At 40.5% G+C, this 23,660-nt stretch overlaps 1 protein-coding gene across 1 annotated transcript in view; it reads left to right on the top strand.

Annotated features, from left to right (window-relative positions):
• Rnf217 (ring finger protein 217) overlaps positions 1-23,179 on the top strand; it is a gene marked incomplete at its 5' end in the record, with an annotated part of 108,025 nt that extends 84,846 nt beyond the window's left edge. The window contains 3 exon segments of the mRNA XM_013516659.1: positions 15,672-15,873; positions 17,110-17,181; positions 18,506-23,179. Of these exon segments, the coding sequence (XP_013372113.1) occupies positions 15,672-15,873; positions 17,110-17,181; positions 18,506-18,576 (345 nt within the window).
• Positions 23,180-23,660: the final 481 nt, after the last annotated feature.

Genomic DNA, 23,660 nt, shown 5'->3' on the forward strand with positions numbered 1-23,660 from the left:
TAACTATCCTGCATATACATATATACAAACTTTCTCCTTCTTTCCCTTCTCTTTTCTAGGTTGGGGTGCTTTTTATTATCAAACTATATGAAGTTCTTTTTATGGCATATTTTCTCCACATATCTTCCCTCTCTCTTATTTCTTTCTTTCTGTACAGTTAATGAGGGTTTTTTGGTTTATGTTTTTCTTTTTTTTACTTAATTGGCTAGCATTGAAAAAAATTCTTTTATCTGACCAAAATATGCCCTTTTGGACACAAACACAAACATCACACATATTTTTTTATATATGTACTTATCTTTCATATTTTGCTTTTAAGTTTCAAAAGTTATTATCATCTACGAGTTTGATTAGAAATGTCTGCTTTCTTCTTTTCTTTTAACTATTTGAGTCCAAAATATTTTACACTTTTAATCTACCCAAAATTTTTGGTGTGTGTTACCTGTTGGACAATAAACCAGTATTTTTTTTTCAAAGGAAAACATCTAACTCCATTATGTTTAATAAATAATTCTGCTGCTAACAATTTCTTCCTGAGAAAATGTTAAATTATAAAAAGTAGCCTCTTTTCTAAACCCTCTAATCTTTACCCTAATTTTTCAAGAAAATTCTGTACTTGCACTGGTAAGTTTCAAGTGATTATGTCTTCGTAGAATTTGAAAATTCAAGCTAGGTTTGATAGCCTACTAATTCATTATTTTTATTTGGAATATAAATAACATAAACTTTTTTCTCTTCTTTACATGTAAATATTACTTTTTCCGTAATGAGTTTTTACTTGTGTTTCTCAAGTACCAATTTAATACATGGCATGGCAATAGACAAAATTTAACTTGTGCTAAGATATCAAAGCTACTGTTTGTAACTTTGGCAGGTAACAAGGATGAGTATTAAGATTTCTTCCTCTCATTTACCACCAAGATACTTAATTCATAAGTGTGATATTTTTGTACTAGAATAAATATATACAAACATTTCTAGAAATCATTTATTTATAAAACATTTCTAAGAAAATTTAATAACATCATATTAAGACCAATTTTCTTGACTATTTTTATTTATATGTCATTGCCTGTGAATGCAGTTTTCTTCTGTGAGTTATGAGACATCAGTTTTATCTTTAAAAAGTTTTCTGCTTCATATAAAATTCTTAACCCTACAGAAAGCACATACTAATTTTAAAGTGCCTTTTTGAACTTAGTTATCACAAACTAAATCTAGTCCATGGTAAGTAAATTCTTCCTAAGTATTTTAAAATTAAATTTAAAGCAAATAGAAACTTAAATTTTTATTGGAAATATGAAAGTCTGTTCAGCTTCCTGGCAAAAATTCTTTTTGAGACAGTGGTTAACTGAGATACTAAAATCTGAGTTAAGAAAGGCTTGCCAAGTTAAAATGAAAAATGAACTGCACACTTAAAAATAACAGATATGAACGTATACAGTATAAAACCAGTAAATCAGAACCATTGAAGGCAGTTTCACACATACATAAACTTTAGTTTAAAATTGTTAGTAAAGTTGTTAGTTGGTAGTGCATGTTTACTTTTTAACACAGTGTTGAGAATCCAATAATAGTTTTTTTAAAAAAATGATAATTAAAAAACAGATAGTATGTAATTTATCAGCCTTACTGTTTTAAAAGCAAATAGTACCTTTTAAAATTTTGTGTTTTCGTTTCAAAGTTTGAAAAACCTAATCAAGTAAAGAACATTCCTTATGGTTCTTCGGCAGATATAGTAATATACCACCAATTAAAGGCAAGAAACAAAGTAATAATTCATTGTTTCCTTTTTTTCAGAAAATGACTACCATACATCATTTTAACAACTTTTTAAGAAACTTGTAAATAAAATATGTGTTTTAATTTATTAATAAATGTGTTTCAGGTAGTCACAATAACCCCTGCTATGTGCTTCAAAAGGACTACATTTTAGATTTTAAAATTCGAAATCCCTATTATTATCTAATATTCTAATAAACATCATTACAGCTAAAGTTAGGAATATTTCAAAAATGCAGGTGAGAACTTTATAAGAATAAATTAATGATTAATGAGCTAATCTTCTAGTTGTTCCTTAAAAGCTTTAATATAACCCAAGAATGGTAGTGTTACTGATACTGTAATTGACCAGATTTTGAAGTGTAGCCCTGTCATGTTTTCCCTTTGTGATGGCTCAGATTGTAAAGGCCATACCTCAGACTTCTGAGTATACGGTATTTCTTAATGTATGAACTTCTGTGATACAGGTGGAAGTTTCAGGCTCTTTGATCTGATGCATTGAGGTGAGTGAGTGTAAACCATGCAATAAGTTAAAATTAAGAAACACTACCTATGCACATGAAGCTTTTTGACTTCAAAAGTATTTCTGCAGTGAACATTGCAGTATGTTAACATTAATTAATGTGCATGGTGAGTCTGTTATATTGCTATCTATACCTTTTTAAATGTTTGAAATAGTTCATGATTAAAAATCACAGAATCTAACTAGGAAACAGGAAGACTGTGACATCACGGCTTTCTGGAGCTGCATAGCGTACAGAAAAACAACTCTGCTCGTACAACCTTCAGGAACTTGGCTGGTTTGGGCTTTTGTTTTGTTTTGTTTCTGTCTTTTAGGTTTTTGGTTTTCTTCCTTGGGTAAAGGTTAAGTGTTGCTCAGGAAACAGAGCTAACTAAAGCAAAGTTGGGGTTAGTATTTCTCAAAGTGGCTTGTTTTTTGTTAAATTTTGGAAGTTAAAATGGAATTCGTCAGACACTGTCCTCCAAATTATCTTCCTTAAATGTCAGATTATAGAAATATCTACTTAAACATTTATGTAATATGATAGAAATGTAGATAGTAGCTGACTAGATTACCACTGCTGACTGCCCTGACTTGCTCTTACATCAATAAACACATGTTTCTATTTCAGACGTTTCACAAGCTATTGAGGAAAGGCAGTTAACTGGGAATTTATACATTTTCTTGGGTTAGTTTAGACATGTGATTTCTGAATTAATGGGTAATGAAGTCATGTGTTTTACCCTAGTGCCAGTGCGGTTCTTATTTTAGTGACAGAGCAGTCGCTTTTCTGTTTTTAAAAGAAATGCCAGGGCTGGAAATGTTGCTCAGTGATGCCATCTTTGTTTTATTAAAAGAAAATGCCTAGGTCCAGTGCTCTTTTGTTAGTGGTGTTCCCACAATAATAATCCCAGTAGAGCTGTCTAACATGCAGTGACATTTACCACAGATCCGTCCTCATTGTAGCTGTTTCTACATATTCGGCCCATATAATCCTGAGGTGTGATTCTAAGAGGCTGATTTCCAGTGTGCCATCCTGATTGCAGTCATTATCTTTAGATAAAAGTTTGATATGTTACACAGTAAGGTGACAGTCTCAGAAGTATGTACATTGCACTTGTCTCACCTAATTCTCAAAAGAAAGTTGTAAGACAGGGGTAATTACTACAATTTCAAGCTGTATAAACAGTTTCAAGGAGTTAAGGAAACAAAAGGTAGGCAAAGGAAATAAATCCTGCTCATCCATAATTTATTGTGAATTTGCAATTAAAGATACTTGTCATGATAGCTCCCTGCAGATATTTTATCCTCTTAAATCCTGTAATGTGTATACTGCGGACAGGAATGTCCTGATTCAGTGAGTGTGATCAGTTGTTCTCTCCTCATAAAAGATTAACACAAACGCTGTTCTGTAGCGGCGTATCTGAAGCGTAGCTGTGCAGCCTGTGGTTAGTGGAGGGAAATGTTGGGGGTATTACTGCTGTGTCTCATAGCTGTTGTACAGTTGTTCAGTACTTAATTTACTACTACAGAAACACATCCGGAGACTGGTGGCTCCTTCCAAGCAGTGCCCATTCAGGAAATACAATACCTTTCCCTACCGCTCTTACTTATCCGTATTGCATGAAATCATGAAATTTGGAGCTGTTTTTATCGCTGCCTCTGTTTTCCTGGTATGAAAAAGTCTAAGCCTTAGGTGGGAGAAGAGCCTGGTTGCATGATGGCAAATACTTCCTAGGATATAAACTGTGTTGCATACAATGCCTTACCTATTTCTATGACAAAAAATTAATGCTTGTGTACTATCATGGAATTATGTATATAATGTGAATACATGCTACATTTTATTTTTAAAAATAAATTCATTTTCCTACTCATAATGAAATAGAAATAAATGATATTTTAATGTAATGATAAATATTCACCATGTAAATAATTAGGTACTGTGACATCAAAAGGAATAGTGAAGCAGTCAGATTTGTACATGTTTGGATTTAAGAAGCCTTGAACTGCATTTCACATATTATCAGTATCTGTCCTTTATATTTAAAATACTATCAGTATCCATCCTTCATATTTAAGATTTTAAAAAGAAGACAAATGTTTATGTATACTATGTATGTATGTGTGTATGCATGTAAATACTTACCAGCATGTATGTCTGTGTGTAGTTATAATGCAAGAAAATTCAATGTTCATTAAAACCATGCAGATATGCCTTCGGCTTATGTGTAAAATGGAGTTAGATTCTAAACACAGTCATTCCGTCCTCCATTTACACATTAGTCATATAACTAAACGATTCATTGCGTGGAAAGCCATACAGACATCATTTTGTGTTTGGCTGGAAAATGGAGTTAGGTTCTGAGTTTAGATGTTTTAAACAGGTTTGCACTATGTAAATGTCCAGTGCCTGTGGAAGCATTCTGGGAAGAGCCCCATGCCATGCTGTAGAGATCCCAGACATCACGTGTCATCCGTAATGCCAGCTTCAGCACCTTTGTGACAGCCACACATCCCCTGAGAAAATGAACTCAGACCAGCACCCGGTCACAGTATCTCACACCTGACGAGGGTTTCTGGGAGGGGTGAAGTCCCATGGGCCACCTAGCCAGGGACACATTTGAGTAAAAAGCTAGAGTCCTAATTTCTATGTGGATAATGTTGGGGCCAGTGTTGCTAAAGGATCTAAAAAGTCGTGAATCTTCACTTCAAGAAGTTCGTAAGAGCTGCTTTTTCTTTCTATAGCAAATTCGACTTAGAATTCAACACAGGCGGGGGTGTGGCGCAGCGGCAGGGAGCGTGCTGTGCACGGGCCAGGCCTTCAGTTCCCTCCCGCAAGTCAAGGCAGGGCGCACATTTTGCTAGAGGCAGCACTCAGCTGGCAGATCATAAAGGCTCGGGACCTGTGAAACAAGACCCAGGTCCAGATACCTGCTCAGCATCTCCACTCGGCTCTTGGAGACTTCTCCAGTGCCATAAAAACTCTTTTCCCCAAAATAACTTCTTGTGGCCCCTCTCTGAATCAGTGACAACCCTAACCTTCCGTCTCTTGGGCCGGGAACTTGGCGTGCTCCTAGACGTTCCTTGTCTTGTAGCCTGCCTCCCATCAGTAGTTAGGTTTCCTAGACTGTACCACTGGATTCTAGTCCGATTCTAACCTCGTCTCAGCACTGCCTCTCCCAGGAATCCAGTGCGAGACATCATCATCTTTGTCTTTGCAGAATTTTTCCAAAGACTCCTGACTGGTTTCCTTCCCCTCACAAGGTCTGAACCCAGCGGCCAAAGTGAGGCTGCTCAGCGTACAGATCACACCGTGGCCCGCTCAGAGCTCTGTGGCTCCAGCTTCAGCAGAACCAAGCCAGTCCTTACAACAGCCTGGTCACCTGTCACATCCCCGACCCCACCTCCACCCTGTGTGTCTGCTAGCCTCGTCTCCTTCCTTCACCCTGCGGCAGCCTCATTGCGCTCCTGGCTGTGCATCAAGCAAAGGCCTGGGCCCGTCTCGGAGCCTCTACTGTGTTGTTTCGTAGCCGCCTCCATGGCCAGCAATCTCACTTCCTACCGTTTCGAGTAATTCTTGCTTTCTCCATCAGGCTCTTCTTGGCTACCTCATTTGTGATGTCAGACCATTGTCCCCCACGTCAGTCACAATGTGGAGACAAGATGAAGTCTGTACCATATCAACTACCCATTGTGCCATATTTAAAATAAGGGATGTATTTTACAGACATCAGAGCAGAGATTTTAATTGACTTTGTTCGGAGTTACTCTAAAAGAGCTGCTGCTGAGCGTGTAGCACTACATACCTCATTGTTGAATAAATGCATTTCCATTTTTTCCATTCCTGTTTATGTTTCGCAGGGTCTTGTTAGAGGTTCTGGGTGAAAGGACACCTGTTTGGGAATTTGGGAACGTTGCTGAGGACTGTGGGAGGGTTTCTGGGAGGAGGAAGGGTGTCCAGGAGAGGGAGTATTGAGTGAAAGGTGCAGAGGCGCACAGCCAGGAAGTGTGAGGCATCTAGTGGAGCCCCGGCAGTTTGTGGTTCCTTGAGCTGAAGGTTCACGGAAGTGGTGAAAGAGCTGGAGACGCAAACAACAGCTTGACCTTTGCACGCAACGTTAAGAAACAGGTTTTCCCCGTGGACTCTGGGGCCACTGAACAGTTCTAAACAGGAGCTGTAGTGTCAGCCTTATGTTCTAGATTGATTGCTGTTGATTTCAAGAAAGGAGTTGTAAATAATGTAGAAAAAAATATAATAGTGAAAGCTAGGATGCCGGTCAGAGGGATGGAGAAAGGGACCAGACAGACATCATGAAGCGAGAACCACCCAGCCTCAGTGATGAGCCGGGTGTGGGAAGTGAGAGGAGAAGCAGCGGATATTTAATTGGATGAACACAGATCTCATAAATCATAAACTGAGGCAAACAATGCAGACAGAGCTAGATTTACTTCATTGTTAGGGTAGAGGACAGTGGAGTGGTGGTGACTTTGACTTTGCTTACGTGGCTTTGGAGTGACTTTAAAGCACATAGGCGTATCTGAAGCCCAGGAGCTAGGTGACAGTGGAGATACAGAAATGACACCTGCTGGAGGAAACCAATCACCCAAAGGGCACGTGCATGTGCCGGGGCCTGGGTGGGATTAAGGGGCGGGTGAAGCACTGCGAACCTAAGAGAGATCAGAGGGGAACCTGGAAAAAAATACCAAGGTCAGGAAGGAGACAGGGACTGGTGAAATAACACTGAAAGATGCAGTATGATAGAAATTAAAGACATGTGCATTGGATTGGACAGTACTGGTTCGTGGATAATGCTCATTTCTTTTAGTAAGTATGGTGCCTGGGCGTATGCTTTGTGTCCGGACCTGTACACAGCGCTTTAATAAAATAATGAAAAGATGCACAATACCTGGGCCCTTGTAAATTTTGTACATGGCAGGTAGGGGATTTGAGCAGAGGAATACAGACTTTTAGTTTTAAAATATAGAGTGATGATTAAGTGAAGTAAATCAGACACTCAAGCTTAAATATGCCATGGTTTCTCTTATAAGAAACCTAAATTATAAATAAGAGCAGAATAAAAGATAAATAACCAGAAGCAGGGCCGGATGTATAGCTCAGTGGCACAGCACCTGCCTGGCAGGCATGAGATCGTGAGTTTGAGTCCCGGTAACCAAAAAAAAAAAACAAGGCCATATAAATAACAGGAAGGAGAGAGATCTTTCTCAAAGGTGACAGGACCAGGAGATGGAGGGGGATAAAAGGAGGAGGTGGCTGTGTTCTGCACATGACCAGCGCCCCACAAGGAGTGGAAACGTTACTTACTGTGCACATGGGCTAATAAAAAAAATCTGTAAAGTAAAAGAAGAAATGCAAAAGACAGAGTGCGAAACGTGGCAACAGGACTATTCACAGTGCGTCTCGATTTCACAGACACAGTGTTCTGGAGATGCTGTGCCCAGCACACTCTCCCTGCTTCTGACGCCCTTTCACTGCTGGATGGCTGCTCCTCCTAACTTCGCAGCTCCACCGCCACTGCCCGGGGAGCCTCTGCTGACGCTGGTACCAAAGAGGCTCCTCTGCTGAGTGCACTTTCCTGCCTTCTGCTTTGCTTGGTGGCGTTGGGCTGCTTGTGAGCGTGTGTTTACTTGTGCAGTCGATGGGTGTCTGTCTGCACTTAGGCCACAAACTCACGAAGGGCAAGAGCCGTGTAAGATTTTGTCCACGAGCAAATAACTATTCTTGAGTGAATGGAAGACACCTGGGCGTTTATGAACCTGGGATTGCAGTCGGCTGGGGAAGGACTGAGATGTAAGAACAATGACGGTGTATTCTCCTAGGAAGTTTGGTGAAAATGGAAGGGTGAGGGCAAGCATCCACCCAAGGACCCTGTGGGATCGGAGGACATATTTACCAGGGTGGAGACGACAACTCCGCGAGAAGCCATGAGGATGGGTGTGAGGTGGGGAGTACTTGGCTTGAAGTCCCTGAGCACCTGGGGACCTGAGGGAATATAGGAAAGAAGAAGGAAGGAAACTAGGCACTCCTTTACAGTGCAGCTCTCCCCTGGGGGCTAGGAACTGGAGGGTCGTCCATCCTCTGCTCCACAGACGTTGTTTCACCAGAAATGAATCATACAAATTAACTTGAAACATCCATGAAACTCTCCACAACAAGTGAAAACGTTGGAAACAAAGCTGTGCATGTCGGGCTCCTACATCATTGTAGGAGATGCTGAACGATTTTGAAATAAACGTCTTCTTTATCTTGCCCCAGATAGTGTTCCGCAGCAGAGCGGCCGCTGCCAGTGTCTTTGGGTTTCTGTGTCTGGTATCTGTCTCTGAATAGCTGCCTTTTCACCTGGTCCTTGATGCGGTCTCTGGCTCCCTAGTGTGGCAGTCGGGGATTCATTTCACTTCTTTATCCCCTTTCTTTCTTCCTGCGCTTTTAGTACTTACGATTTTTATTCTTTGAATAATAAACGTCTCTTGATTGCCTAACAGTTGTAAGCAGTGTGTGGGCTCATGGACATATTCCTGCATTCTCTTTGGCTCTATTTCCTATAAATTACTGGTTTATTTCTATATTAGAAAATTTAATAACATTTGTATTCTAATCTAATGACATTGTTAATGCTTTGGGTTTTTTTTCCTTAAAGGTGACTAATATTTAAAAAGCAGTTGGGCATTTACATAATCAAAAACATATTGTGAAACGAGGGTTACATTTCTTTTCCTCTGATATTACAACTTCCAGAATTCAAGAACTTGAATTCTCATTCATGCCATGTTCTTTTATGGAATGTGTGTGCCTTTTATTCTGTTTTTCCTGAAAATTCTCATTTGTCTTTCTTAGTGAGCATAGAAATACCCATGTTTTTATCATGTTGTGAAATAAATAGTTCCTCAGGAATTTCATTAGTTGATCCAAAATCTATTGTTACTCTTTCAAAGATGTTCTGGAGACTGACTTTCTATTCTAAACCATATGGAATGCTTTCTGGTTTTCTCTTTTTGTGGGGGCAGTGGATTTGTTAGGCTGTTTCTTTTTTTTTTGTCTGAAGATACACTGTCCCTTGTTGAATTTTACAGTCTTCTAACAAAATGACTAAGATGTCCCCTCAGGAAGGTACTGGAGGAATCAGCATTTCTGGACAGGTTTTACTTTTGCCCTCACATTTTACTCTGTACTTGGACAAGAATGCTAGCTTATAATATTTTATCAGATCTTTAAAGGCTTTATCTGTATTTTTTAAAATTCCTGAAACACAGAGCGTCTGCAAGCAGTAATCTGAGTAAAGAACTGAGCATAATTTGTGGGATTCCCTTAAATTTCCTCAGAAGTGTTTCTTCTAATTAATGCTTTCAAATATCAAAAGCCATTGAGGGAAATACGTACATAAAAGTATTTTTCAACAAGAGTTTGGTATTTTACCAATAGTAAAGTATTTGTTCAGGATAACATGTAACAGTTCATTTAGTTCCTATTTCCTATTTAAACTATGAGTCTTTATTTCCTGGTGAAAACAGAGAAACACTTACGGACAGGTGTGTTTTGACTTAATTATAAAATAGGCTGAATAGTTAGCAGTTCATTTATTGTTACTGTTTTGACTAAGAGCATCCTATATGAATTGAAAAGCCGAGTTCTATTTCTGTTATTGTACACAGCATGAGCATTTTATTAAACTCAACATGAAACACTTGAGGAAAGATTGCACTGTTTTTTCATCTTTTGTTTACATGTAACAATCAGTCCCTTATTCCAGGTCTTGATCTGTCCTGTGAAGAATATTGTGGGCACAGATGTGCTCCTTTGTGTCGTTTCTGACCATTACAGTAGGGGCTTAGGATCAGACTGTGACTAAGGAAATGTGTGGCATATTCACATCTCCTCTCATGCTTTTAGTATAGAGAAGTATCAGCAACATTTGGTGCCTAAGTATGTGATTCCTCAGATAGCCAACCTTTTGATTGTAAATGAAGAAAAACTCTGTAAATGATAACAAAGCAAATGACATTTGCACTTTATGAATCATACACTTAGTTTAATGGGTTGGTACCTAGCCTGCCCTAGTCTGTCCCCATCTAAATAGAATTTTAATGTTAAATATAGCTGCTTGGGAGAGATTAATTTTTTGGCAGAGCTGAACTGATGAATGTTTTTAAGCAATAACAGAAAATAAAAAAACAGCTTTGAGGGGCAGGGGATGGGCTTTAGGTAAATATAACTTTAACCTGTGTTTTAAGGCTCTGTGTGTTAAAAACAAATAGATGCCATTGTTCAAGTTTAAAGATATACTTGGATTCATTTAGTGTATGACTCTTATTCTCCCCTAAGTGTTAGGAGTTCAGAATTGGAACTTGCGGAGCAAATGTGAGAAGTCACGTCTCCCGTGAACATCAAATTGCATTGCCAGTTTATTTCTCTGTGTCAAGAAATAAAGTACTTGTATGTAACCACGAGATATTAACAATGTACTAAAGGTAATAAAGGAAGCATGTGCACTAGAGGTTGGTAAATTATAATATAATTCCCATGCTGTTATGAGTATAAAATATTCAGATTAATCCTTAGAACCATTTGACCCTGTCATATTCAAGATTGCTATAGCGCATTTTCAGAGCTTACAGTTTTTCAGTTCCTCTACAGAAATGTTACTTGATCAATAGTGCTTCAGCTGCCAGCTGTGTGCCAAATTTTATATTAATAAGAGAAGACTTAACTGGAGCCTTCAGTAGTTAAATGAAATAATCAATAGACCACATAAAGATTTTAGAATGAAATGAAGCAACATTACAGTCTGACATAAAATGACAGTTAAAATTGTATGCGAAATTTTAAGGCAAATGTGCTGTCGCATCAGTCACAAATTTTAGAGGCGTGATCTTCCTGTCAGAAGAAGTTTTGATGGCGGAAGGGAGAAGGTGGATTGTCCCAGAGCAGAGCGGCAGAAGTGGGTAGAAGTGCTCACTGCCGCTGTCCGGCTGACTGGAGTAGACATCGGGCCTTGGTTCACCCAGAACAGGCTTGGCCTCTGGCTCTGCCTTTAACTCCATCGTGAGACGCTCTTAGCATAATAAACAGAGTTCAGCATTCATCCTCCACTTTCTGGGGTCGCAGCTCAGGCACGCTGCTAAGCCGAGCTCTGGCTGTGAGAATGCCAGTCTGTTCTGCCTTGCGCTTCCCTTCTGTGTGTCTGTGGTAACATTTTGGCCATTCTGTTAATGGTGCACGGTGTATGAGCTATTGTTATTCTCTAGTTGTTTTATTATGCAAATTTTTTGTAGAAGAGTGCTTTCTTACATTTTTGTTACTAATATCTACGTGTGTTACATTAAAAGATTTTTAAGCATTTAAAAAGGCCAATCCCCTGGTGCAGTTACAAGGCTTAAGAGTGCTGATCTGTGTGCGGTATCGAGCGTGCGGAGGGCTCTACACAAACATTAGTCCTCTTCCCCTTGTAAATCACATACACTGCTGCTGCATCATCAGGGAGTTCAGTAAGGGACGCTGTTTGCATCCTAAGATCAAATGCAGTGTATTCTCAGTGGTAGAGTGTTTTGATGCTCAGTGCTTCTGCAAATGTGCCGTCTCCCGACAGGGCTTTGGCCTCTGTTTCTCCTCGATACCATCCATGCTGCTAACGTGCTGGGTAACGTGATGAGCAGCGCTAGAGGAGCGGAAGTAGGGGCTGATTCGGCAGGCAGGCGAAGGGGTTAAGTTTCAGAGGCCCTCAGCTGCATGGGCCCCTTCTTAGGCCCTGGTGTGTCATTTTTATTTGTGATTTACATTCTTTTCTTTAAAGAAAGCCCCTTAAATGTAATAATCTACACCCCCATGAAACAGGATTCCCTGCCACTAGACCATCATGTAAACGAAAAAAAAATCCATATGACTGTAAAAGGAAAAGGTAATGAGCAATGTAAATTTTGCTTTTATTGCCCATGTCTTAGTTACTTTTTTCATTGCTGGGACAAACTACCCAATACCCACAAGTTAAAGGAGGGAAGGTTTATTTCAGCTCACAGTAGAGAGTTCTGTCCACAGTCAGCTGGCTCCTAGGCAGGGCAGCAGGGCACAGGAGCATCACAGAGGAGGCCCATTACATGGTCTGGTGGGCAGAAGGCAGGAGATCCAAACCTCCTCTTTGCCTTTTTATCACATCCAGGCTACACACCTTTCGGGTGGTGCCACCTACACGCAGAACTATGCTAATTCCAATCAGTGGACTGCTTTAGCACCACAATCTTAATCCAAATATCACACATCCTAGATCTTGCCAGCTCTGAAAAGCCCCATCTACGAGCACAAGAGGCTTTGAGGGAACAACTAGACACAGTCGTAACAGCCCACGTCATGATTCCTTGGTAAGCCTGCAGCAGAGGCGCGGGTTCCTTGGCTACAAGCTAGCTCAGACCTATCTGGGAGGTGCTGCCTGGTCCAACACCAGCCAAAAAAGGGAGAAAGAGGATCACCCAAAAAGGAAGGGGCTTGCAGCTCCATTATCCAGGGGCTTCTTTCCTCACATTTGTAAGTGGGGAAGGGGGAAGGGAAGATTGGAACTGACTTTATAGTAATCTGACTCGGTATGTGCCAAGCTCCAAGCTATTATATTTTACACTGTGTGCAAAGGAGCATCATTGAAATTGTTGCTTGGGAGGGGCTGGGGATTTAGCTCAGCAGCAAAAGCGCCTGCCTGGCAAGCGCAAGGTCGTGAGTTCAGTTCCCGGTACCGGAGAAAAACCAAAAAAAAAAAAAAAAAAAATTGTTGCTTGGGAGAAGGGAAGCAACTTGGTATCTTGATTACTTTTCTCTCATTGCTGAGACAAAATACCTAATTCCCCAAATTAAGGAAGGAAAGGTTTATTTAGCTCACAGTTTGTGGAGGTTTCAGTCCATAATCAGCTGACTCCAAGGCAGGGTGGCATGACACAGGGACAGCAGTTCAAGGCTGCAGAAGACAGCAAAAGCAGCAAGAGCAAAAAGGGAGAAGGGCAAGCCTCTTTCCCTCCCTTATCCTGTAAACAGCCTACCACCCCCCAGCATGGGTGTAGCACTCACACCATCTCCATGCCCTCCTCTTGCACAAGTTGAGGATGCTTACAGACTGAGGACCCTGGCCCCCTGCTGAGTCACTTAAATTTCTAAACTTCTCAAGTTGACACAACATCCTAGAGCTTAAGGGCCTGTCCTCTACAGTCCAGGATATAGAACTGCTGAGTTACTTAGTTAAGCTTCTAGACTTCTCAAGTTGACACTGTATCAATTTTAACTCTTGGCTTTAAGCAGCTAATGGAGCTAGACCTAAAACAAAGGCCTCCTGAATTCCAAGACCATGCTCTCAGCTTCCTTACAAGTTCAGCTCACCTTTGAAGAGCTACTCAGCCACCAGGCCCAAGCCCACCTTTAAACACAATTCACTCCACAGTTCAGAATACCTAAGGTCCTTCCAGTCGCTTGCCAGGCCTTTCTCTCTTGGTTCCTTGGTTTATCTGAGCAGTAAGTACTTAGCTGTAATATGCTGCCCTTTCTTTGTTACTTCTTTCAAATTGTTATAACCCGCTGCAGACTGTTCAGATGAGTAGGTAGGTAGATGATGATAGACAAACAGACCCATGTGTACAGGGATTTTTCAAAGGAAGGTTTCACCACTACTCTGGGTAATGTCTGCTGTTATTTTACGGTCTCGCAGTGCTGTTCAAGTTCTTGTTTCTTTACATTGGAGTTTAAGGGGATGTAAAAAGAAGTAAGGTGTGTCATGTGCATGTACCAGCTCTCTGCAATGAATATAATCGTTACGTACTGCAAACATGGACTAATAAAAGTTTAAAAATGTTAATACAGCTTAATCATAAAACTGAAATGCTGCATATGGTCTGGAGTTAACAATTTCAAAAATTTACATTCCCCAAACCTGTGTAATAAGCATATGTTTCAGAGTAATTTTCTTCTTCTCTCAACCTTTTAATTTCCCTCCTCACAAGAAAGCCTTTCTTTCCAGGTGATTTTATCCCTGTAATCACTGACCAGCTTTTTTAAAAATGCAGTTATGACTACGTTTCTGCCAGAGTTCACAGAATCACACTGTGTGTTAGGCGAAGAAGAGCATAACTACAAATGAGATATAAAATTGTAAACTCTGGCCAGGCATCATGAGGAGTCAGACAAACTCTGGAAGGTCTGACTCTAGTGTTAATCGTACAGTTCACAGTTGTACGGAAGCATTCACTGTTGCACAGTTATTAGGCAACATCGTGTGTAGAAGCTTACAGTATGAAATAAAATTTCTAAGCAAAATAATATATTTATATATACACACACATGCATATATAAGACATGTGTGCTCCATTGTATGCATTTATTACTGTAATGGAATGGTATTCAAGTGCACTCATTGGAAATAGTTGTGAACAAATAGAGATGCGACCCCCTGTGCTAAGCACCTACTTGGTAGCAACATGGAAAGACCATAGCGGGCCCCACTCCATTCACCTGAGAACTTGCGTGTCCCCAAAGTGCTTTTCTGCTGATGAGATAATGTCAGTGTTACATCTGTCATTCATCTAACAGTGTGCATGTATTTGAGTGCAAGATGACTCCAGTTTGTACAGAACATCCACGAGGACTCTGTGGAGCACACGGTTCTATTTCAAGGAGCAGTACTGGGATTATTATGTGACCCGAGGGCTTGAGACAGTGTCCTCACCTCGGGTCTAAGAAAGGTCATCCAGGAGCGCAGTCCTTGTTACATGGGGTGAAGCTTCAGTTGTGGGCAACTGGGCTGTGGCAGAGAAAGATGCTTGGTTGCAGGGAGAGCATTGTAGACAGGATCCTGTAAACTGTGTATTTTCAAATCATTCTGTAGTTAGACATGAGGTAGTATTGCATATGCATGTATACCCGCTATCCTGTGTCCTACAGCAGGGAGATTTCTGCCCCTTGACATTTATGAAAGTTTCACATGACCCCCTGTCTTAGGAATCACCCTCCATCTCTCCGTATTCCGAGTCACCCATCAGTCAACCATGCTGATTACAGCTTAAGGAAAGTACACCTCCCCAGTATTCTGCACTGTCTCCTAGCCACTGAGTTAGATGTATGTCAGGAAGGACACATGGCTCTTCCCTGGTAGGTGTTCGTTTGTATCCCGGTCAGCACGAGCCAACACCATGACTATGTGAAATGTTACTGTACTTTGCACACACAAAAATATTAGGTAAGACTCAAGTCTTGGAGGTTGTAATGATAAGCAAATCGACAGCCTGGGAGAACCACCCAAGACTTTCATTTTGGTGAAACTTGTTAAGTGCTGTTCCATAAAATGCACCAGACTTCACTTTCTAAGAACTTTCATAGCCTTCTTTTCTCTTTTCTCCAATACAGATCCACATCCAGAAAACGGAAGGGTGTGACCACATGACCTGTTCACAGTGTAACACTAATTTTTGCTATCGGTGTGGGGAGAGATACCGCCAGCTCCGGTTTTTTGGAGACCACACATCAAACCTCAGCATATTTGGATGCAAATATCGCTACCTCCCAGAGCGACCTCACTTACGGAGATTAGTGCGAGGGTCAGTCTGTGGTGAGTGTCTGACATGCTTATGGGAATCTTCCCTAAGAATGAATGAAGGAGTGATAATCGAACTTGGATTTTGAACATTTGCTATGTTCTGGGTATTCTAGTAGGGCCTTTATCCCAAAGCAGGAGAAGTTTTCTCTCTCTCTCTCTCTCTCTCTCTCTCTCTCTCTCTCTCTCTCTCTCTCTCTCTGTCTCTCTCTGACTCTTTTTGTCTGTCTGTCTCATCAAACTTGAGAGCCTAGCCACCTGTCATCCCAGCTTCTGGGAAGTTGAGGCAGGAGGGTTGCTTGAGTTCCAGAATTTGAGACTGACCTGGGCAATACACTAAGATCCCCATCTCAAAAGCAAAGCAAAAACAAAAATACTTTTAAAACTTGAAAATTTGAAGTCATTAGTCTTTCAAATTTCTGAAGCCCTGCTGTAAGCTGCTTGATAAGAGGAATAGTGTCTCACTGATTCTCCTATGGGCAGCATCTAGGAGCATGTTTTACATGCAGCCTCATTCCGTTCATGAACCTCCTGCAGCACCATACAACATGGACCACGGCCCAGACAGACCAGAAAGAAAAAACAGCACTACACATGCTTCAGAGTCTTGTAGTGGAGTCCCACTGTATCTGTACAGTTGGTATCATTGCGTATATTTTTCTCATGTATTAATCATGAATAATGAGCAGTTAAGGCAATGAGCACCAGCAGCCCCCAGACACACATACCCATGTTTAATTACCCAAGGGGAAATGCTTCTGTGGGCTGGCTTTTTACCCCTGGTTCTTCAGAAACACAGCCTCATGCACGGAGACAGAGACAGAGATGCAAACATGAACAGCTGTCCACTTTGTGAGTCAGCCAGGTTTTGTCCCTACCAGCTCAAATGCACTAGTCTTTGCATAATCCTTCAACATCTTGAAAACTAAAAATGAAAGAGACCTAAGAGAAAAGCCCCAAAACAATTGTTCTTGGTAGAATAAATCGAGCCAGTCACCTTGGAATACCGTTTAGTGACACAGAATAAGTGGTTTATGAGGTGCCTGACACCTGTGCACACTTCACGATTGTTCCTTAGTGAAGATCCGTGAACTTACGTGTGTGCACCTGTGTTCAGTACGTTTCTTAGAGAAATGTGGCCTTAATTGTAACCCAACTTATTAAAAAATAGCATTTGCTGTGGCGTTTGAAAGTATTGCTATCAACAGTAAATTCGTTCGGAGGCTCTTCATGTTTTCCTTTGTTTTCCAGCTGGAAAGTTATTCATCGCACCTCTAATCCTGGTTTTGGGATTAGCACTAGGGGCCATAGCGGTTGTAATCGGTAAGAAACACGTCATGGATCTGAGATTGGGATCTCTGGGGCCGTAGGCAGTGTGAGTGTAAATGTCAGGGTAGTGATCGTTTATTGAGGGATCATGGCTTCTGTCCCATGCATGCTCTAGACAGCTACCCAGTCTGTGATTTAGAAGTTCAGAGGAGCATGTTCCTTAGAGATGTGTGACCCTTAACAGCCTGTGGATACTTCGATTTGTGTGTATTCCAAAGCATTATGGTATTAGCTAACTCTTACTACCAAGTTAATGCAGCTGGTACTTAGTGAAAAACTCAAGTGAACTAGACTTCCAATTTTTCAATTCTGGGTTCAAGCCGGACCATCAAAGAGGCTGTCTTATACCACTGAGTGTTTGTGTTGGTCTAGGGAAAGGCATCTTGTATGAAAAGGACACCTGTAATATACCACAGGTTCAGACACCCAGCATACACTTGCACGTGGACCAGTAGAAATCTTATCAATAATTTTTGTATAATTTTATGTATACAAGCATATTAAAATATATATTTTAAAGCAGTAGTTGACAGATCTTAGCACACTTTGGAATAACCACGGGGCTGGTTGAAACACATCACTGCTCCCCACCCACCATTCCTGACTCAGTGTGGGATCTGGTCTGGGAATCTGCATTTCTAGAAAGTTCTCAGGCCGGTCTGCTGCAGTCCCAAGGTCCGAGGACCACACTTGGCCAGTGGCCGCTTTGGTGATGGTTCTATATAGCAGATGGGATATTTTTGGCTAAAATGATTCTTGCCTGCAAACTATGTAGCAACTAACGCCAGACAGGGCAGGTAGAATTACAAAGTACCTGACAGTGACCCTCTTGCCGTAAGTCGGGACTTTTTCTAGTAGATATTATTATCTGCATTTCACACATGAGGAAATTAAGGCTCACTGGGTGTCATAAGCCGTAAAAACTGGGACTAGGCTGACATGTGGCGCCACAGTCCATATTCCTGAGTAAGAGGCGACACTGCCCAAAGCAGCAGAGTGTGAACAGTGCAGCCTGCACACGGCGTGACTGCAGATCACGGGGCTTACGCTTGAGGCTTGATAGCTTGGCAGGAAGTGCTCTTCCATATTTAAACTGGTATCGCCGAGGGTGTTAAACAGGAAAGGGAGCTAAAGCGAAGTAACAAAGGATGCGGTTTTATAACAGCATGAAATTTTATGTAGGTATCTTCTCTCTCCCCTGTGCAGTGCTAGATAATGATCATTTCCAAAGAGTTTGCAGATAAACTAATGTGGAAATTTTCAAAGATTTAAACCTAAATGTCTCTCCTAATTACCCATCTTTATGTTTTATCCCTAGGTTTATTTGTATTTCCCATCTATTGCCTTTGTAAAAAACAGAGAAAGCGGTCACGAACAGGCATGGACTAGTGGAGCGCAGATGACTCAGCGGAGTCGGCCGGCCTGCGGGATGGCCCAGGTCTGTGACTCACCCCGGAGCCACCCTGGGAGGAGCCTGCTGCCATCATCTCCGTGGTCCTCTGCGACCCCAATGCTCTAGCTACGGTGCACTCCCACCATGGTATCCCGCCCTTTCCCTAAACAAATTGCTGCTTTTTAAAAACGGTCACTTTCATAAACTCTAAGTACCTGTATCATAACTCTGATCTTCGTGGTTGTTGGAAGAAAATATTTTAATTAAGAACCAGTTCTCCTCAGAATTGCTCTGAGGGTGGCGCGCCTCCTGAGCGCGGCTGGGACTGTCTTTGAACCCTGAACCCTCCCGCCTGTCTGTGAGACTTGATGTGAATAGTGACGACGTCCTGTCTGTCCCCCAGAAGTGAGGCTGCTTTTCAGAACACACAAGTTCACTGAAAGCGTCTGTTCCCATTTGTGGCCCAAGCAGTAGAATTCCTTCATCCTTCAGATACTGTCATTGCTAGAAATTTCCATACCCAAAAGGGAACTAATGAAACTAAATTAATGGGAAAAATCACAAGTCACTGAAGTGTGTGTGTGTAGGGTTTTGGATGTGTGTGTATATAAGTATATATTAAAAGTGAGCTCAATAACCTCGTGCTTATCTATGTCCATACCTCTACACTGTTTTTACATGCTTAGACCTGTTTAAAGATGCTGGTCCTGTTGGGGGTGTAATTTGGGAAAGGAGTGAATTAAAGCCAGTGTAGACAACGGGCTGTTTCCATGGTGACCCTCTCTATTGTAAACTGAGAACACAGAGAGGATGCTTTTAGGAAGTTCTCAAGGCCCAGATAGTCTTTTCAGATATCTTATATTTTAGCATAAATGCTCTCCTCTATGAATAAATACTTCACATTATTCAGATTATTTCAGATTATTTAATTCAGATTATTTAGTCCAGAGAACAAGTTTGCTATAGCTCTATTCCACTGTTTTTTAAATTACCAACTTGTAATTACAGGGAACTTCGCTTTAGGTCAAGATTTTAAATTATTTAATACGCCCCCCTTTTCTCTTTCTGTTTTTTTTATTTGTTCCCGAGTTTCATGCAAACAAATATTAGTCTTCAAGGATTTTCCCTATGTTTACTGCTCAAGTGCGTAATAACCTGGGGGATCTTTTTTTGGTGGGTAATTTAAAAACAAATTTTTCTTTGTTCACAGATTCACTTAAAATATAAACTAGTTTTAGAGAAGGAAACACACAAAAAAATTAAAAAATACTTTCAGGACATTTTCTAAGGTATGAAGTCTGAAAATAAAAGGACAATTAATGAAACTTTTACATGCTTTTGTTTTCATCAGCAAACTCCGACAGCTTCTGCTGGGAGAAGACAACCCTAAGAACCCAAAAGTTCGCAGTTGTCTGTAGAATCTCCAAATTAACCGCTGCATAGGAGTATGGTTAATGTGTCCGCAGCCTCATCAGACTTGAGATAGATTCTGTGGTAACATGTGCATTAACACGAATAGGTTCCTCTTCCTTGCGCTCCTGAGTGTTAAAATGTTTTTTCAGTTTTCACTGCCCTTCCAGCCCCTGACAGTCAAGGTTACTCATGGTTCACAAGCCAGCACGCTGCGTTTTTTTTGAGTCACACCACGTAGTGTCACAGCTTCTGGGCTGATTGTCTGTTTGCAGGTAGAGAAGGGTGTGGCACCTGTGTCTCAGGAATAGCGTATTTCTGAAGCAAAACAGGAGAGGAGAAGAGAGACTGTCATTCACAAATTGTTCATCTGCCCATCCATTCGACGGCTATTTTCTGAGTGCGTGTTGTAGGTGGGTGCTGTACTGTTAGACCACAAGAATGAATCTCTAGCCCAAATACATATTTCTGTCATAGAAGTACTTAATCTTTTGAAATTCATCTTTTCTGGTTTTAGGTATTGGTTTGGCAGTGTATGAATATGACAACTTCCCACTCTAGTGTATCTGTGTATCTCTGTAGCATAAAAATATCTACACCACGTCCTTATATGCCAAGTAGCTGAAAATATACTCTGGTCCTAGATCATCTATTTTCTTAGGTTATTTTGTCTGTTTGTCTTTGGCCTACTCAGGGATTTTTATTCCTTTCTTCGGATAACTTATCTTTTAGACCTATTTTTATATGATTTGGAAAACTTTCCAATATGCCAATTCCAAAGCGCTGTGTGTTCCCAGTCAAGGCTGTCTCCACAGTGCGTGAGAGGCAGTGCCCTCTATTGCATGGGATTTTCATTTTTCTATTGCGTAGATTTTTAAAATAAATATGTGCATTTTTCTCATTAAAGGTTGATAGGTATTAGGCTTTTCTCTGCTGGTAATTTAAAGTAGTTCTTTGTGAATTCTTTTTACTGAGTTTCAAGATCTTTAAAAGAGAGACAAAAAAAAGGAGTATTTATATGTCAGTGCCAACTTTGAAGATAAAACAATAGTAGTAACTTTATTAGGGTAAATTCTGAAAACTACTTTAGAAACAAATGTGTGCACAGTAAATAAATATCTTTCTATCCAAGGCTTGTTAGTTTTATATGTTTTTATTATAAATTTAATATATGCTCCCTTAAAAATCAAACTACATATAGAATTATGAAGTAAGAAATTCCTGTTTACCCCACCCCTTATTTTATAGGGGTAGCCACTGTTCATGGTTTGTATGTGCTCTTCCAGACACTTTCTAAACATTTACAAGTAAATGTGTGTGTTGTGTGCGTGCATCGTGTTTATTAGTTTTATACTAATAGAATGATAACTTTTTTACTTTGCTGTGACTCTTTTTCATTTTATTATACATTAATAGATACCTTTCTATAAGAGTTTATATACATTTACCTCATTCTTTTGTAAGTTACTGCATGCTCCATTGTAGGACCATACTTTAATTGACTTAACAGGCATCAAGATTGTTTTCACATCTGTCTTACAAAGTACAGTGAAGACCCTTTTTCTATATATTTTTCACCTCATGTGAGCACACCCGTAAGTTTTTAAATCTGGCTTTTATCTGATATTTTTAACAAAAAATGCATTTTCAGGAAATGAAGGCATAGAAATAAATGTATTTCATAATAAAAGAAAGGGTGTAGGAATAAAAGAAAGATTGTACAGGGAGTGTGTAAGTTTTAAAGAACAGCATCGTGGAAAGGATGACTTCCTCCTTGCTTGATTTGCCAAATAAGTACCTTGCCAAAACATATATAAGAAAATTACCGTTTTTCAACAAAAATAAAACATCTCTCAGATAAAGTGAGAAGGATGAATTGATTTTTGGATTGCCCACTCTTCAAATGTGATGGAATTAAATGAGCGCTCACGCCAAATTGATGGTTCTCATCACATCTTGAAAAGCGCTGTCCAAGCCCACGCGTGTTACGCCGCACAGGAACTTGAGAAAAGCAGGAGACGGTATGTTCACGATTACAGACGCCCACAGCAGCCCACGGAAGAGGAGATTCTGTAAGCTCACCTGGACGATTGTGAATTAGGAAACAGCCTGAGGCACTCATTCTGTAATGAGCGCTCACTCCTCCTCCCGAGGGATTGCTGGCGAAGGCGTCAGAAGAGGACAGGGCCACCCGGTGGTGCGGGCAGCATCCTGTTACCACCGCCTTGATTTTTCCAACAGGTGCTATTGTGTCCCGAGAGGAGAACAGACAATTAAACACCAGCCAGGCTACAACACGATACCTTTACTTGCACCTTCGTACTGTGGGATCAAGATTCAGCGGAGCCTGTCAGGGTGTCCCTTGCTCTGTGGCAGCGCTGCTTGGGTCGCGCACCCTCGCTGACCCTTTAGCTTTCAATCCCACTGCCCTAGTGTATGACACACTGTGCCCATAAAATGCCTGTGTCTACCCAACTTTGTCCTTCTCCACGCCTCTGCTATTCTAACTGCTCTTCTCGCCACAGTGGCGTGGGAGTGGCCCCTGACGCTGGTCACATCTGAGCGCATAGGCTGCAGCATCCCACCCTCTCTCTTGCTAAACGATGCAGTTGTTCTTAACATTTGACTTTTATGCTGCCTGATGAGTTTATAAAAATGCTAGTGGTCTAAATGAGAGTCGTTGGTGAGCTTAAGTACAAAAGCAAGAACGTTCATACCAAAAGCCATTTGAGGCTTTAGCTTTATGAGGAAGCAGACACATTCCTAGAGTGTGAGCGTTCACATTGGATAACTTGCTTATCCTTCTGTGTGTGTGTGGCTGCAGTCCATCCCTGCTATTAAAAGTCATTTTCTCTGTGGTCAGCTCCATTTTTTTATGTTACTGTTTATTATACATACAGCTTTAAAAGTCCATAATACACTTTAAAATACTCGTGCCATTAAATACCTTAGTGACACACTTAAAGCAGCTAATGTGTATATTTCAATAGAGTGGAGTGAAAGTGTTTTGAAATATTTGTTCATCCCTTCAAATTTGTGGGGACTCAGTAGCTAAAAATTTGAAAACAGTAAAATGTACCTGGAAAAAATGCAGCACTTTGTAAAGTGATAGTAATCCAGAAACTGCTTATGAAAAGTCTGGAGCTCAAATTTAATGACTAATACTTAATAAATATTATTAACTAATAACTCTGTTGGGATATTTGTTTAAAACACTGTTGATTTCAAGTAAAGTTTTTAATTGCATTTACATAGTTCACAAATTTTATTAAAAGAAATTTCCCTGTCCAGAAACATGGGAAATCAAGACCATTTAAGCATATTTTATACGTTTCAACTCATAACTTTTTTTTTTTTTCTGGTTTTTTTCCGGTACCGGGAATTGAACCCACAACCTTGCGCTTACCAGGCAGGCACTGTGCCGCTGAGCTAAATCCCCAGCCCCTTCCACTCATAATTTAAAATGATATTTTCCTTCCTAATTGGGAAACTGAGTTCCAGAACCACATTCTAATATGTATATCTACAATTATTACTTTGATGAAACTGAAATAACTTTGTATAATCATAAAAGTGTGGTCTAAACAGAATCGGTTCCAAAATTTAGGAAATGTCTGAGATGTGAAGTGTTGCTTTTGTATGCAAAACAGTGGTATAAACCTTTCAGAGA

This window comes from Chinchilla lanigera, unplaced genomic scaffold (assembly GCF_000276665.1).
Source record: "Chinchilla lanigera isolate Chin_1 unplaced genomic scaffold, ChiLan1.0 scaffold00035, whole genome shotgun sequence".
NCBI lineage: Eukaryota > Metazoa > Chordata > Mammalia > Rodentia > Chinchillidae > Chinchilla > Chinchilla lanigera.